The sequence below is a fragment of the Dermacentor andersoni genome, chromosome 1, assembly GCF_023375885.2.
Source record: "Dermacentor andersoni chromosome 1, qqDerAnde1_hic_scaffold, whole genome shotgun sequence".
NCBI classification, from domain to species: domain Eukaryota; kingdom Metazoa; phylum Arthropoda; class Arachnida; order Ixodida; family Ixodidae; genus Dermacentor; species Dermacentor andersoni.
The window spans coordinates 31,683,903-31,701,313 of NC_092814.1; the positions used below are offsets into that span (position 1 = coordinate 31,683,903).

The following is a 17,411-nucleotide window of genomic DNA, read 5'->3' on the forward strand; positions in this document are numbered from 1 at the left end:
CTAGGTTGTACGAACATCTTTTGCAGCGTTGCCTGATGCGACGAATATGTCGCCTTCCCATTAGCGCTGCTGTAAGAAGCTACTATTCTTTAACGAAGTGTGACCTTGAGGCATCCTTTGATTCGCCTATTGTACTGCGAACTGAGTCGATCACTTTATGCTGCCGAAGACGACTCCTTGTGTACCTTTTCGCGCGCTTCTGTTGATAAACGTGACGAATTAACGGAAGCATATTGAAATAGCGGTGAGCCTCGCCGGCGTGTTTTTCGTCATCGCGGTCAGCTCAGCGTGCCACTTCCCGCGTGGATATAATTCGCTTTGCGTGACCGGCCGGTGGCTTCTGGCGGGTTTCGCGCCTAATTGGTGGTCGCTTTGCACCGCCTGACAAGTGGCCGGTTCGCTGATGCGATGCACGAAAGGTTTTTGCTAGAGAACCGGTTCCACTATTTTTAAAATGCCCGCGTAAATTGACCGTCGTCGTTGGAATAAATCGGTCTTGATAGCGCTACTACGACGATCAATCTTCTGTGCTAAGTGCGCAGACTAATAAGTTCAAAGTCCATTACTCTCTTCCCGAGAGGGTGGTGATGGCCATCATGTCACGAGCGCCACCTTGCTTACCCACGAACTGCTGCGGTTTCTCGAACGGCCCAGCGCTTCCTTGTTACAAGTAACCTTGTAGATTTCTTTTATTTATTTCGTACTGCCAGCCTGTTGTACAGGCCCTAGGCAGGAGTGGGATATACAGAAAGAGTTTAACAACATAATAACATGTGAAGTACAGCACATGTTTACACAATGGCTTATACGCACAAAAATAAGGGTGCCCTTAACAGGATATGATCTATATCACATAGTATATGGAATAGGACAGAGATCGCGGAAAACGTTTCGGGTCATAGATTAACGAGAGCGTGCACAAAGGATGACAAGGTTGACCTTTGAAGAACGTTTTCAGACAGGGCGTTCCAGTCATGGATGGTTCGGGGAAAAACGACTGCTTAAATAAAGTGGTATGGTGCGAATACTCGTCTAACCTAAATGAATGTGATGAACGCGTTGGGCGCCGGCTACAAGATGTAATATATAATTTTTTATCTAGTTTTACATGCTCCCGATGAATTAAATATAACATTTTGAGCCACTCTCGATATCGCCTTACCTCTAGGGTTTCCACGTTCGCCTCCTGTAAAAGAGCGCTGACTGATGTATGACGGCGGTAGAAATTAAAAATAAACCTGACTGATTTCCGCTGTATCATTTCAATAATATTTATGCTTCCTTGGGTGTAAGGGTCCCAGACAGGAGTAACGTACTCTAACAATGGTCTGATGAAAGTCTTGTATGCTAGTCATTTTATATTGTAGATTTAGCCAAGGTCCTCCTCAGGTATCAGAGCTTCTTCATGGCTTTTTTTTTTTTTAATGCGAGCTGCATGGCTATTCCACCTAAGGTCCGACGTAATTACTAAACCAAGGTATTTATATTATGTAACAGAGGATATGTTATGGTCATTAATGCTGTATACAAAGGGTAATGGCTTCTTTTTGCGTGTAATGATCATTGATACCGTTTTTCTTAGGTTAATGCTCATTTGCCATTCTAAGCACCATGCCGCTATTGCTGATGAGATGAATTTAGGATCGTCTGATCTGCGTCGCTGTGAATTTCATGATAAAGTACACAGTCATCTGCAAACAGCCGAATTTTAACTGGTATATTATTCACTATATAAAAACTAGAAAGAACAGAGGGCCAAGACTGATCCCTGTGGGATTCCAGATTGCACATCGAATAAGTCTGATTTCGCGTCATCAACAACGACTGTCTGTCGCCTGCCCGTAAGGTACGCCTCAATCCAGTGAAGTAGTTGGTCGTTTTTGAGAATAGGCTTTAACTTTGATAATAACTTTTGGTGGGACACACGGTCGAAGGCTTTCTAAAAATCTGAATACCATGTCAATTTGGCCTTAAGCGTCTAGTGCTGCCGCGATATCATGCTCTCTTTCTAATAGTTGTGTTACGTTGGATTTACCACGACTGAAGTCGTGTTGTCGCGCGTCGCAGAGGCCATTACTTTCAATGAAGACTGAGATGTGCTTAAATATTATGTGTTCTATCAGTTTCGATGAAGTACAAAGTAGGGAGATAGGACGGTAAGAGGAGAGCAATGAACGGTCGTCTGATTTAAGGCTGGGAATTATTTTTGCATGTTTCCAATCACGTGGGATTTCTGCTCACGAAAGTGATTTATTATAAATAACGCAAAGATATTTGGTGCACCATTGGGCGTATCTCACCAAAAAAGCATTAGGTATTTCGTCGACGCCTGGCGACTTCTTTATATCGAGATCAAGAAGCAAGGACAGTACACCTTGTTAAGAACGGCCAGTTGCAGTGCAAGTTTTGCCAATCAGTTGCGACTGTGGAGGCAACATTCCGGGAGCGTCGCCGCACACCTCTAGCCACGGCGTGACTAAGTCGACTGTGTGTGAACAACGATACGTGCGTCCTCGACTCTCCGTCGCTGGAGCCGAGTTTGACGAAGTCGCCATTGTAACTGAACGAGCTCGGCGGACCAGCTATTGTTACTGAGCCGCGGGAACGTCTACTGACACCCCTTCCCACGCGTCGACCAAGACGCCAGACAATGGGCGGCCGGCGGGTGCGCTGCAGTTCGGGGAATAAATGCCCCTACGGTGCCGGGTCGTCTCCCCTACGGTGCTTCGTCTCCCTACGGTGCCTGGTCAACTCGCCTACGGTGCTTGGACGGCCGTTTCCGTCACCTGGGTATCGGGGGAGGACCGAGTGTTTAAAGACCGCTGTTGTGCGGCTGCTCAGGACACTCTCTCTCAAGCAGTCATGTTAGACTGATGTACTTTCTCAGACAGTCATGTTAGACTGATATAAATACTGTAAATAAACCCATATTCCTCGTTCTCGATGAGAAGCAGTCCTTCCCTTCATCAACGTCCTCAGCGTGGATAAGTTGGACGACGGCGTGGGCCAGCTACCTTCTAATTCATGCCCGACTCCAATCTTGACAACGGATCACGAGCGATGGGATTGAACCCCCAATCATAACAACCTGCTTCGTTTACGTCGAGATCACCGATGGGTGGAATATCATTTAAAACAGCTATGCGCGGTGTCTTTACATCATCGTTCGTGAACACGTAGCAAAAATACCTGTTAAGTGCATTTGCAATTTTCAGTTTATCTTTCAGTATGAAACTATCCACACAAATATCGGACACGTGGGTCTTTTTCGGCGTTAAGTACCGCCAAAACTTATCCGGGGATGACAGAAGAAAGCTTTTTAAAGCAACATTTTGATAATAGTCTTTAGTTTTTGAAACACCAGTTTTAAGCTGTAGACGCAGGTTGGTTAGCTTTTCGACGTTAGCCTTTTGAGGGTCGTGCTTTATGTTGCTTTCTTACTTGCTTTAGTTTTCGCCTAAGTCGTACGAGGTCTCTTATCATCCATGGATTCGTTTCACGTACAACTTTCCGCTTTTTGGGCACAAAAGTGTCGATACAGTTGTGAACAAGTTTTTTTAAAGAGACACCACAAATTGTCAACGGACACAACGTGAGATTCTGAAAGAGATGCAAATTCAGAAAATTTATTGTTTAAGGCATCAAGTATACGTCGACATCGCTAGCGCGCGAGAAGTCAGGAATTGAGTACTGGTTTTTAGAGGGTTTTAATCTGAAATGTAGCTCTAGTGTAAGGCATATCATTCTATGATTCGAAATTTCCTGGAATATGTCGACACTCGGGTTACGATTGAGGACTTGGTTGTTTACAAGAAAGAGATCTAACGTGTTTTGTGCGCGAGTCGGTTGTTTTACCAGTTGAGTCAAAGCATGGAAAAGTACGATGCCAGTAAAAGGCTCTGCTGCCGCGCAAAGGGCATCAGGGAAATCAGTTGACCAGTCCACTGACTGGACGTTGAAATCACCAGCAAGCAAAATATTCTTGCAATGTATGCCAGTTGTACACAAAAATTCATTCAGAGCATCGAAGAATACGTCACAATGTGGTGGGCGGTAAAAACTACCAGTTATAATATGGAAGTCGTCCAAAAACACTTTCGCGATGACCGATTCAGTGCCGGCAATATCAGGTAACCTTTGTACTTGAAAACAGTCTTGAAACACAATTGAGACAACATTTAACATTGAAACCACAATTTAATGAATAACGGACCGAAATTTACCTGACCGCTGTCGGCACTGCGTACAAAACAACTGGAGCACTGGTCGGGTCCTGCACACCTCTGCTTGGGTATACGCCGAGGCGCTTGCATGCGTCCACTGTTTCTAAAGCTCCTGTTGTGACTGTGGACTCACGACGAGATGCGACAGGCGTCTGCATGGTCATGTCGCGTTAGTCGTCCAATGTACTTGCCATGGGCATGCAAGCACGATGGTACAACGTGAGGGGACAGGGATACGTTTCAATCTCTTCAAGAAACCTACGTACACAGGGCCCTATTTCACTTCACTTTATTTCCTTAAAGACCCCACAAGGGGGTGTTACATAAGGGGTGGGTTGTAAAGAGATGCTACTAATGCCACAGGTTTTTAACAAGACAGGTATATGGATACAACTTGAATAAAACGTGATGGACAGGTGATTGAAACAATGTCGTAGTAGTTGCACTTAAAATCAGTTCATCCTGCCTGCCACAAGCGATCCGTCGCCGCAACTCATGCAGCTTTCCCAGCGAACCTGCAGCTGTCCTATAGCGACCTGAAAATGACTCGGAAGCTATTAACCTCGAACTTTCGAATAACGACTATCTCATTCCATTTGTAGCTACCCGCCGTAGTGACTTAGCGACTATGGATTGCGCTGCTAAGCACGAGGTCGCGGGTTTGATTTCCGACCACGGCGGCCGCATTTCGAAATGCAAGGGCGCTTGTGTACAGTACATTGGGTGCATGCAAGTTAAAGAACCCCAGGTGGTCAAAATTAGCCCGAAGCCCCCTCCACTATGGCGTGTCTCAGAATCAAATCGTGGTTATGGCACGTAAAACCCTGCAATTTAGTTTGTTTAATTTCGTGCGTAGCTTTAGTGCAGCGTCCGCTATACCGTCCGCCAAATCTGTCCTCCGGAAATGTGCTGCGATACCGTATGCTCCCGGTACAAGCGAGACCATAGCCCGCGTCCTTGGTCCTTTTGATGTGTATGACGTGGCACATGTGCCGTCGAGAAAGCTTCGTCACGTGCTTGCGAATGTCAAAGAAAAGCTTCCAAATGTAAAGCATCCGGCCGTTGTATGCAATAGTCCCTGCGTAGACTGCAATCAAGTGTATATCGGTTGGCAAAACGGGAAAGCTTGCAACGCGCCTCAAGGAACGCTGTCACGATGTAAAAAAGGCAGAAATTGTCTTCGAGCGCTATCGCCGTATACATTGTGTCAAAAGGCCGTTCACATGGTGTAGTGCACGCGTGATAGCCACTGAAAGAAATCTAGCCTATATAAATTCCGGGGTTTTATGTGCCAAAACTATGATATGCTTATGAAGCGCGCCGTAGTGGAGTGCTCCCGGATAAATTTGACCACCCGAGGTTCTGTAACGTACGCCCAATGCACGGTGCACGGGCGTTTTTGTATTTAGCCTCCATCGAAATCCGGCCGCCGCGGCCGAGATTCGGTCTCGCGCCCTCGGGCTTAGCAGCGCAACGTCATAGCCACTACGCCACCACGACGGGTGAAACAACCTCGCGTCTTCACCTCGAATTATTACTGATTCAAACTACTCATTCCACACTGAACCGCAATGACGGCAGCCTTCCTACCGTTGCCCCCGGCCTGCGCCATCTATTCACGCGTACATAATCGTTCTCCGATTTCCTTTCATTATATTGTAAACAAGACACCCGTACGGGTGCCGAAACGTCTCATTATTATTTGTTGGGGGTCGGCGTTTATTTCACCTTTGACTATGATTAATCCCGACCTGGCGAGTTTTCGTTAAACACTTGTCTTAGCAAGATCTTTGGCTGTCGGGTAACATGCCCAAATGTATACGTGCAACTTAGTCTTTCGCAGCCGCAGTTCTTAGGCTCCTTCCTACATTAGCTCTATAGAGAGTCCGTCGGCCGCAACTGCTCGCGATGGCCGCACTGCCGTTCTGCAGAGAAGTAATAGAATTCGCCGAATAGTGGAGAGAGTTTGTGAATTCGCGAGGGGGAAAAGAACAAGCAAAAAAAAAAAAACAACGAAAATATTTTTGTTAGGAAATCGAATCCTGTGCAGTATATATATAAATGTCTCCGTTATCATATATTAGTTTCGCTCATCATGCATTTATATCACTTACAATGAAATTCCGTCACCACAGACACTGTTCACGATGATTCTTTATCCTCAAAACGCTCTACTGTATGCGTGCAGGTCACTTTAACGCGTTCTTGTCCTGCCACTCTCGCGTATATTTACGCACGGGTTCCACTGCGACTCCAAACTGGCCTTGTTTCTTTAGTCAAAGAATTTCGTGTCTGATATTATCGTTCATACGGGGGATGACGAAGACGGCACTTCTGGCGACATGTTGGGACGTCCTGTTCACCGTTCATAGTAAAATCACGGAAAACTCTTATTACCATCGGCACTTTGCTTATCTTATTCTGGCATAAAGGTTTCGGTGTCGACTATTGTTCATAGGGGCAGTTATGTCGACGAAAAAAATGCGTTCAGCGCGAACGTTTACAACGCATCATGGTTGAACGTAGCCTACACATCGGCACCGCTGTTCTAGTTTACGTCATGGTATGGCGGTGTATACGTCACGCGCCCGCGAAATCTGGACCCATCTCTGAGGGCTGCGTCATCAATCCGACATCAGTACGGTCAAGCAACCTGCCCAATAACTAATTAGATAACGTGTTCCCCTTCAGCTTAACCTGGCCAACAGCCAGCTAGGGAAGTCGCTTTGCTGTATGGTCGATAATCTACTGGCGTTGGGTTCTAATAATGGAGTTTCGATGGGTTGTATAGGGTATTTCAGCTAACGTCAGCCAAGCCAAGCTGTTCAACGAAAAAAGAAAAAGATTTTTAAAAAACATGGTAGAAGATACGATTTTAAGACCTATGGTGTTCGGTTGTCGGGAACTCTGGTGACCGAAACCGTAGGGCCTCTGAGTGTACCTTGCACCGTGTCTTTTTAATATCTTTTTCGTTGAACAGCTTGGCTAACGTTAGCTGGAACACACGGTATATAGTCCTGAAAGCGCACGCATTGAGGCGCGGTATACATATTACAGTGGTGCTCGGACTCGGTATAGAGTCAATCCGTGCCGCGGCACCTTTATAGAGTGCGGAGTCGTAAATGACACACCGGTGCTACCAAGCCAAGTGGCTTTTTGGAAGTCTGTTCTCTATCTTGCTACTTTGAACTCGGCTGTCTGGGAGAGGATTATCGTCCGAACTGGGCCAAATGCGATCCGCCGCTGGTGGCTTGTGACCTCACTGTAGTCAGTACGCGGAGGGCGACCGGCATATGGGGTTCAGCGATAGTCATCGCTCCGACTACTCAGGCCGCCTGCGCCTTTTGACACCGATGACAAAAACATCTCTAGGCTAGATGTCATCAACCCCGACAGAGGATTGTGGGCAATCGAGCTTCATTGTTGCTGTTCAAGTGTGCTTGTCCTATCCGTTGAAATTAAATCAGAGGACGACAGGCGCTTCAAATGTTGCTTGTGCGATCCTTTCTCGGGTGGGTGTCACTCGAAGGGCAGTTGTTGCAAAGAGCAGCCTTACCCACACGCTGTTGCGTCCGCTGAGGAACGAATTCCCACAGATGCAACCAAGATGGTCTGGCAAGCGGAAACACATTTGTGATTTACAGGGTTGCTGAATTTGTTGCATGAAAATGGATGTAAATTTCACCGAACGCTTTTACAATAGAAAGTTGCGACAGTGCTGTGTAAGCAAACATTAAGCAAACAAGGCTGGGAACGGAAACACATAGTGGCGGTTCATTGCATGAACTCTGCTAACGTAGGCGTTGGCAAGGACGGAGGCTGGTGCGCTCAACGACAATGGTCGCCTGTGCTCGAGACTGGGCAGCCAGGCAGCCATAGACGAAGTGGTGCTGCGAAGTAGCTGCGTGGGTAACCACGGGGTAGCGGAGGATCTTGCGAGAATAATTGCGGGATTCGGTGTCCCTTCGCCCCTCGTGATGCTGCACAGCCGCGGCTACGCGCTTGTCCCGGGGAACCCGGTTTTCCACGAAGCAGTTTCGGGAGGCACCACGTTTGGGAGCGGCGTGCATCACGTGACGTATGATGAAGGGTCGTGACCCCTTCCGACTGGTTCTCGTGACGGGCGCTTCTCGCGCATCACGGCGGCTGCCGGACAGCCTTTGTCCGCGCGGGGATCGAAAGCGCGATAGGCCGCCCGGCCCCCAACGCGAGCCCCTCTAGGCTGTGCGCATCCGCCGCTGCCCGCCCGCCTATCGCATTGCGTGCGATCGGGGCGCCGCCACTTCGCGGACGTCGAAGGCCTTGTCCTCGTTCCCTTCTCATCGCGAAGAGGGAAACAAAACGCCTCTCTCGGTCTGGAATTAGCACCACGCGGCTTTGAGAAGCACGCCTGACGGTGCCATGTTTGCTGCTGCGGCTGTCCTCGGCATCCGAGGAACTTCGGGTTGGTTGGTCGCTTGTTCGCGCCTAGGCGGCACTGCAGCCTCGTAGCGCTGAGGTTGCCTGGCTGCTTCGATGTCACTGTGCGCGTGTCCTTGTAGGTCTTGTTAGCGAGCGAGCACTTTAATATTGATTAAACTCACACCGTAGAATAGTGCCGTCGCACCCTTGGCGCGCCTGCATCGTTTCGTCCGCCGTTCATTGAACACTGACTGCAGGACTTTCTGCCATGATGTGCGAATCGCCCGCGGCGGCGACCCAGGCGCAGCGACACCCGAGCGGGAAGCGGCAGCATTGACCTGGGTCACTCACCCGCCGTCTCGCGTGGAATCGCGCATGTCCCCGTTGGCTTCTTCGCGGGTCCTTCGTCATGCATCACCGCCGATTCGCCGGCGGCCGCAGACGCGCCTTCCCGCGGCCCTTGGAGGAAAGACGAAACCCGCGCCGCAGCCTTTCTTTCTTTTTTCTGCTTCGCGAGACGCGGTCGTGCACGCGCGCCTCAGCAGCAGGCGTCGCTGGTCCGACGAGCTCCTCCGCCGCTCCACGAAAGCAAACGCCGCGAGCGTTGCAGTGTGACGCGCTGTCAGCCGCCTTCGCTCAGCTCGAAAGCTCCTTGTCGGTGGGTTGCTTGTCGGCCGGAGCGTCGCCAGTGTTTGAATACGCCTACCACGAAAGAGAGAAGAAGAAAAGCCTTGCCAAACGGCTCGATGGTTCAGTATTCGGAGAGCGGAGCGCACTCTCCCACGTGAATCGTGCACGGGAAATTCGTCTCGTCGTTACCGAATCTGATCGTGTTCGCGGCTGGTCAACCCTTTTCTCCTTATCAAGTATTCGTATGTTTACATGCGCGTATACTAGACTTTCGGTTATTTTCTCTCAGTTCTTCTGTTTCGTTGTCGCGTTCATTTAGGCCGCTTCAGTCATCTTTTACTAAGCCGTGAAGTAAACATATATCAGCTATTGTCTTAGTCCATTTCTGGATAGTGGTGACAATTCATGCGAAGCACACGCGCTTACGGCGAGATCCGTTCTCGTTTGACATTGCTGCTGCCAGTTTCATCCACGCATTAGATTTACACCATTCCTATTTTCACCGTACCATATAAATGAAAACTATGCTGTTTCCATTTGCCTATTTTTTTAAAGCTGTGCATTGATATCCTGGATAACCTAGGTTGAGCGTCCGTAACGTCGCGGTGTGGTGCGTGTAACGCTCAAAACGCGCACTTCGAATCGTTTTCGGGGACAGGATGAACGAGATATGGAGAGGTAATGTATAGAGAAATTCGAAAAAAAACTGAAGATAACATTTGCAACATTTGAAGGTGGCGGGTTAAATAGCACACTCATAATCGCGAAAAATGGGCATATTCAAGGCAAAGTACTGCGCGGTGAGGAGTAGCAGCGTTTCTTTAAGTCTGGTGTTTCAACTTTGTATAGTTTTTTGCTCACTATATGCCAAGGGTGTCTGTGTCGTTTTCTTTCTTTCATCATCATCATCATCAGCCTAGTTACGCCCACTGCAGGGCAAAGGCCTCTCCCATACTTCTCCAACTACCCCGGTCATGTACTAATTGTGGCCATGTTGTCCCTGCAAACGTCTTAATGTCATCCGCCCACCTAACTTTCTGCCGCCCCCTACTACGCTTCCCTTCCCTTGGAATCCAGTCCGTAACCCTTAATGACCATCGGTTATCTTCCCTCCTCATTACATGTCCGGCCCATGCCCATTTCTTTTTCTTGATTTCAACTAAGATGTCATTTACCCGCGTTTTAGTTACTTTTTATTATTATTATTTGGCAGTGATATCTTTCTGAGCCACAATCTCGAGTGATAAGGCGATAGTCGTAGACGCAGAGAGGTGATCGCGTGACGGAGCGCTTGCACTCCGCGTCAGCGCTGCTATGCGCAACGTAAGCAGGCAGCATTAAATTGCCAAGGGGTGGGTAAGCGCGAAGGTGGAAGCGCTTGTCGTCTCTCCTTGTCCGCTGATCATGACTTTCATCTACCTGTCCCGCTCGCGCTGCGGTTTATGCAACCTATGCATCAAAACTACCTTAATCGCATGTATTCCTCAGTTGAAAGTGCGAGGATTACAGCATTTTTTTTTTTTTTTTTGGACTGTCGGTGCCTCTTTGAATAGTACGCTAAAGAGAAACACTGAATCTGATTAGATTGATAGAGTATTCTTGAAGGACTCTCGTCAATTTCGCGTTGAGGTTGATTATTAGAACAGAAAAATTACGCTACAAGTTTCATTTCTTTTTAATTTCGCGCCGATACTCCAGGGCCGTAGCAGAGATTGCAAATTATATTTTGGCAGCTCGATCGTTGTGGTTCCGTAAAAGTGCTTGACGAATCCGAAGTTCAGCTTTTTGGCCATTTTAGTATACAATGTAGTTTATCTTTAGCGAAACAGACGTAACTGAAAACGAGCAGATGGCGTCAAAGTCCGTGACGTCACTGCGAGCTGGTGCGGGAACTTCAAGGCGGCTTCGCCACTCGGTGTTTAGCTTTTTCTTTTTTTTTCTCCCCTTTTCTGGCTTACCGAGCGTCTTCCCGCAGTAAGTCCTTTTTTTTTTTTTAATAATTGTGGAAGGGTAATTTACTATAGCACAACTCAAATAACTTTCTGTCTGTAGCGTCTCTCTAAAGATTTGCGACTTCTAAGAGGATGTACTTACATGAATAGAAAGGGCACAAGAGGTTTCTTCGATTTGGTCGCACATTCTGCAATAAATATAGTTCATGGAGTGCAGCACTTTCGTTCTCGACTGGATGGCCCAGCCGTCGTGCAGGCGTCTCGGTAGCAGACGGCATGGCGCAGTGCTGGTTGATCCACTGCAGTGGTGCGCGAACATAAATATATTCCGCTTTCATTACAGCGGCTACTCTATCGTGCATAAGGGTGTGAGGTAAAAGTTCGATGGCTGACTTGGTTGTCAGGAAACGTTGGTGGTTGAGGCTTGCTAAGTTGATCTCAATCGCGTTTTCTGACGAAAGAAAATGCTTCCACGGCCGCCATTCCGTTCCCACGACGTGTGAGCTGTCACGATATTGATTATTGTGATAACGTTAGTGTGCGCCCTACGTGCTCATTTAGCCAAATGGCTTAAGCGCCAGCAGCAGACGACAGAGCTCGTTCGTTGCTGCACTTCTCGATTTGCAAGGGCCGCGCGAGGCGCGCCCGAGCGGCGTGAACTCATGCGGCACCGCGCACGGTACTCTCGAGAACTGGTTCACAAAGTGCGGCCAAATTGGAGAGACCTATATTGCAAACAGGAGGAGGCGAGAATGTGTGGATAGCAGCGGTCGCGACTTCAGTTTAGGCAGATTACAACGCGACAGGGTGCGCTCGGCTGGCCTCCCGCTACGAAGGGTTGCAGCCCAGATTTCATGAATTGTGACTTTTGTTCTCGAAATGGGGGGCAGAAACACGCTCGTCGAACAAACCAACAGGCCCCATGCACATCAATTGCATCCAGGAACGGTAATGTCCTCGCCAAGTTCAACCGCAGTTTTTTGCGGTAATTGGCGGACGCCGTAACTAAATGGTTGCTCGGACTTTTGTCCAATGCGCGGCTTATTTCATCTTCGCTTTGCTAGATAAATTGGGTTTCGCCAAATTGCTATGATAACTGCATTAATTTCTTTTGAAATTTAATTGTAACTTACCGGTCGTCCTGAAAAGTCAAATGCGCGGCGCTCGCGATCAGCCGGACGGAACAGCTGCTGGGGCGCGTATATTTCGGCGAAGCATCAGGGCGGCCATGCACGACACCCGTCGCAGACCCCCGCTGCTGTCGGTCGGTTATTGAGTGCACATGATTCGCTGGCAGTGCTTCCGCTCGCCGCTTCTTGAGTAATACCCAATCGGGCCTTTAAGCTGTTGAATGAAACCGCGAAATAAAACAAAACGGACGAGACCCGTCGACATGGAGGGCGTGTTAAAACGGCGGATGCCTGTCGCAGCAGTTCCGGTGACCAGACTGCAGTGTCGCGTGTGAGTCAGCTGCGCGCATCGCATTCCGGACAGGCCAAGGCCACCTCTGCCGCCGCGATTCTGCCGGGGCACGGCCGCGTCCGTTCGGGGACGTCATTTCCCGGCGCAGTGCATGACGTCCCTATACACACACTTCCCCGCGTTGTTTTATGTGCTGCGTTGCGGCCGGGCGTGCTACGTGCCTGGCATGCTCAAGGAGCCGCCGGTGTTCACGCAAGGACCGCTTCGACGGCTGCGGTTCGCGCGTGGCCCACACATGAACGTGCGCATTTTACCGATGACCTCTCTCCTGCCCCTCGCGGGCGGAGTTTGCTCACGATGCAGGGTGCCAGTGAGCTTTTGTTGCGCGCTGTCTCTGAGCAATGTTTCCGTTAAACGCCTCTGCTTTCCTCTTGCATTATCCTAAATTCGCGTGGTGTGACGGCGTCTCTCTGACATTTTATCGGCTGGCTTCGTTAACCTGGCTTTGCTTCGGTCCCAGTTCCATGTTGGCTAGCGGCTTCGCTTATACCAAGCGTTCGGCGTCTGTGAAAGTACCCCCAACTACCGTGCGCAGGCTCGGTAGCGAACACACTTTGGGAAGGGTATACCTTGTTAGGGCCATTTTACGGAGACATCACACCAGCGTTGCAAGCAGCGCGGGGGCCTAGAGCAGAGGAGAGAGGGGACGGTATCTCTGCATGCGCGTAATGATGATAGATGGCGGCAGGCTCTTTCTGACGCGTCCGTCGTCGCGCCTCAGCCGGTTTGTTGCGTGCTCGCAGATTAAGCCGTCCCTTCATTAGGCTGGATGACCGCGTGAAGGATTAATTTGATGCTCCGCCAAGCGGTGCGCAACCCCGAGACCAGGGGCCTCGAATGTCTTGAATGGTCTTGCTCTGAGGACCGCGAACGAGGCAGCCTGAAGATAAGAAAACATCGGTCTGTATACGCCGATATAGGTTTTTTTTTTTTTTTTAAGTGCTTCGCTGCAGCGAGTGGCCTAAATTTGCATGCAATAGCTTAACTTGCGGTCTCAATTTAGCGTTTTCCGGCCGCAGTGTTTATGGCTTTCTCTTGCTCAACCCTAGGTCGCGGGTGCGATTCGAGGCCGCGGTGGTCGCATTCCGACTTCACCGCGGAATGCGCACACGCTCGTGCACTTAAATTTGGGTTCACGTTAAAGGACTCTTGTTGGTCAGAACTAATGCGGAGCCGTCTACTATACAGCGTCCATCGTAGCTTACTGTAACACCCTCTGAACCGTAAACGCATTTATTACTAATTTGTTCTTAAAGGGCATAAATTATACTACGAGTTATTGTTTATGACGTGTTCAGGCTCACCGCTTATGTGCATTCACGAAGGCAAACCCGTTCTTGTGTACAACGTGAAGTTATATCACGCCACACTTGTGTCCACGGCGTTCCCCGCGCCTCTACATGTATGTTATTTCGGCACAGAACTGCCGCTGCAGTGCTGGCATTTGTTCCGTTTTTCGCCAGGCTTCTCGAATAGACCGATATGCCGTCGTGGCTATCGTAGCCGTGCTTAACCCGACGTCCAACGATGCTTTTTTGGTATATCCGGCCCTGAGACATAACCCGTGCATAACGATTTCCTTGGTCGTTGCTTCGGCGGCAAGCGTTAATACAGTTGATGTGAAATAAGTGAAATTTATGCAAGATGGCTTTTAAATATTGCTTATGGTTGATAAAAATGAGAAATGCAAATTCTCGCAGCCTGACATCGCACGAAATTTTTACCAATAGCTTGATATCTTTCTTTGGCCTCAGGTGTTCTACCTGCCAGTTTCCCATGCCGTTATATGCGCGTGTAATGGGGGGGAGGGGGTTGCGTTAGTCAAGGCCAAGGAATATATACCTTCGCTATAACCAGTCGTGGAAGTGTAGCGCAGACACGAGCATTGAAAGGGCCTGTATTGTATAGGTTGCAGAGGCGCTTCTCAATTTTATGTATCGCGCGTATATAGCAAGCAGTTCCCGACGTTCGATGTATATAGGACGTAATCGCCTCTATATATGCGTCGCAATGTGAGCGTGCTGGTGTAGGCCTGGATATCGGCCATTTCGATGTGGACTTGCGAAGGGGTTCCGTTCTTCTAGGTGGACTTGCGAAGGGGTTCCGTTCTTCTAGTGGCCCCGAGCGTTGCTCTCTGTGCACGGAACCAGCGCATGCGCTTTACGAAGTCCTGGCGGCGGGGAGCGGGCGGAAAGTGCTCGTCGCGATGCCGGCGCGCTGGTCCGTGTCGCCGCTTCTCGCCAAGCAGAGGGAGAAGGTCCTTGCGTGCGAATTAGTGCAGCCGCGTGCGTTCGCGTCGACGCCATTGTGCTGCCTGTGACGCCGAGGACGTTCTCTTGGCTTCCATACGCGGAACGAAACATGATTGCTAGCTAGGGTCCCCCCGGCTGCTGGGAGTTGCGGTGACATCTAGGGCAGTTCAGCTCCCAGTACACACGGTTCCGACTTTCTCTGCGATATGCGGCTCACGACTTTAGCGATGCTGCGGACTTGTGCGGAAGCGAATGTGCGGTGCACGTCGCCTGCACATCACAGGGGATTTCGCGTGCCCTTGCGAACATGTCTGCGTGAGATTGCACTTGAATGTAGTGTGTTGGCACTTAGTTCTTGTAAGTCTCGGTAAATGTTTTGAAGTTCTGACCGTGTCACCGGCGCGCATACTTTCGTGGTGCACACTGGATCCAGTGTTAGTGAAAATCTAGTGAAAGTCGGCTCTCAATCTGTCGCACGGCCCTCAGCTTCTGGACAAGTAGCTTTTTGGACGGCGGTCTCTGAGCGGGGCGGCCACAGCGGCATGGCGTGGAATGAGGACCGTTGTTGCCGACTGGCGACATCTGGCGGCACACCGAGCGAGGGGCTTTCCGTTAGGCCCAGCTGCCCGGTCCACCTGGACGGGGAGGGCGACCCGTAGTGCTCCCTCGAGGGCACCCCGGCTGCCCTTGTGATCTGCGGCGCAGATTTACCGTTACAAGCTCCCCCTCGCGCGAAGCCATTAGCGCGCGCGACGAGTGAAGGAAGCCGCTTGTGCACGTCGAGACGGCGCGGATGGGTTTCTGGGAAAACAGACCAAGTCCCGCCTCCGTGGGGCTTCCTCCCCGCGACAAAGGAGCGGCACCGCTGCTCCCTACGGGAGGAGCGGCAGCGAGAGGTGCAGGTCACGACGCCATCGATTCCTGACGATTGCTGTCGTGCCGCGCGCTGCAAGCTCGCGCAATAGTGAGTGGCTTTGAGCCGCCTTTAAAGGCGCGCGCGCGCGCGCTAGGTTGTGCCTCACGAGAGCTCATTTTGGTATTGCGTTCAGGAATACGAATGCGGGGCTCTGTGGAATCCACCACGATTGGCTGCGGTGGTCTGGGCTACCGCCGGTAGTGACCGAGCCAGTGGTTGATTGACGTTCGGAAGCGGCAGCCATATCCTGTGTGCCCTTGACGCGTGCCACTTTCCTCGCGGTCTTCTCGCCTGCTGCTGGTGTAGCCCCGCTACGTTGACGCATCTCATGGGGCCCCAGACTTGCTCGTTTCTGTATAGCGCCAGCTGCTCGCTACGCGAATTCCGAAGTGGCCATTGTGATCAATCGCTGGGCTGGGGCTCGCGCGCGCGAGAGAGTAAGCACGCGACTCTTACGTGGGGTTCGGGTATGGGGGAAGGGCCTTCGCTGAGTGTGACCCCGACCAGCTGCCGAATGGGAAGCGGACGGCTGCCACCCAGGCTCTTACGCATCGTCGCTCATCGGAGTGGCGGATTAGCGACTCGAATCGCTAATCCGTGCTCCGTCGAGTGAGGAACCAGAGTTGCAGTTTTGGCGCGTGGAGTTCTCTGTGAGGCACGCTGTGGAGCGCAGTTTATGGATACTTTTGCGGATGAGCTCTCGTTCTTCACGGTTTGTAGAGCTTCAGGACAGTGTTTTCTTCATTCATTTACAGTTCAGGTTCTAAATGATGCCACGGACCGCGAAGGCCACAGGCCAAAACTAAGCCGTTTCTCCACTTACATTCCTGCTGTTCACTCGAACAGAGGAAATGTTCGGCTTGTGGGCTTAGATCGTGTTGCGTTACACGGCTATACTTCTGTGTTCTCTGTTTCGTTTGTAACACGGAAAAAAATACGTAATGAGCTCGTTCGATATGATCTCGTTGACTGCATTTTGACACTATTTTTTGCAGTGTAAACGAAACGAATGAAACTGGAACTCCTTGCTGTAGCAATATATGTTGCTCATCATTTTAAGTCCACCGCAGGACCAAGGCCACTCTCAGCAATCACATGTTATATTATGAATATGGCAGCGCAAAACACAAGAACGAGAAAGTAAACAGGACGTGCTCGTCCTTGTGTTTTGCGCTGCCGTACTCATAATGAATACTTACCGACTAGCCCGGTAGCGCGCTCTACGATCTCCTGTTAGCCGTTTAAAGGTTAGTGCTCTCACATGCATGAGTTGTGTAGCATTTTCCTGTATGGGTGACACCGCTGCTCACGGCGGGGCTTGATCCGTTGTGTGCAGGCGGGCCCACTTGCGCAACTGCCTGGAGAAGCTCAAAGAAATGGTGCCGCTGGGACCTGAGGCGAACCGCCACACTACGCTAGGCCTGCTGAACAAGGCCAAAGTCTTCATCAAGGTGAGCTGGCTGTAGCAGCTGTGCGCTCTCGATTCCCGTCGGAGAGAGCGCTTCCCTGCTAAGGCCTTATCGCAGCGCGGCCCTGACGTCCTCTCGGTGGCTGT

General features: G+C 50.2%; 1 protein-coding gene across 1 annotated transcript in view; it reads left to right on the forward strand.

Annotated features, from left to right (window-relative positions):
- LOC126543834 (max dimerization protein 1-like) overlaps positions 1-17,411 on the forward strand; it is a 94,794-nt gene that overhangs the window by 50,187 nt on the left and 27,196 nt on the right. The window contains exon 4 of the mRNA XM_050190962.3: positions 17,193-17,307. Within this exon, the coding sequence (XP_050046919.1) occupies positions 17,193-17,307 (115 nt within the window). The remainder of the gene's footprint in view (positions 1-17,192; positions 17,308-17,411) is intronic.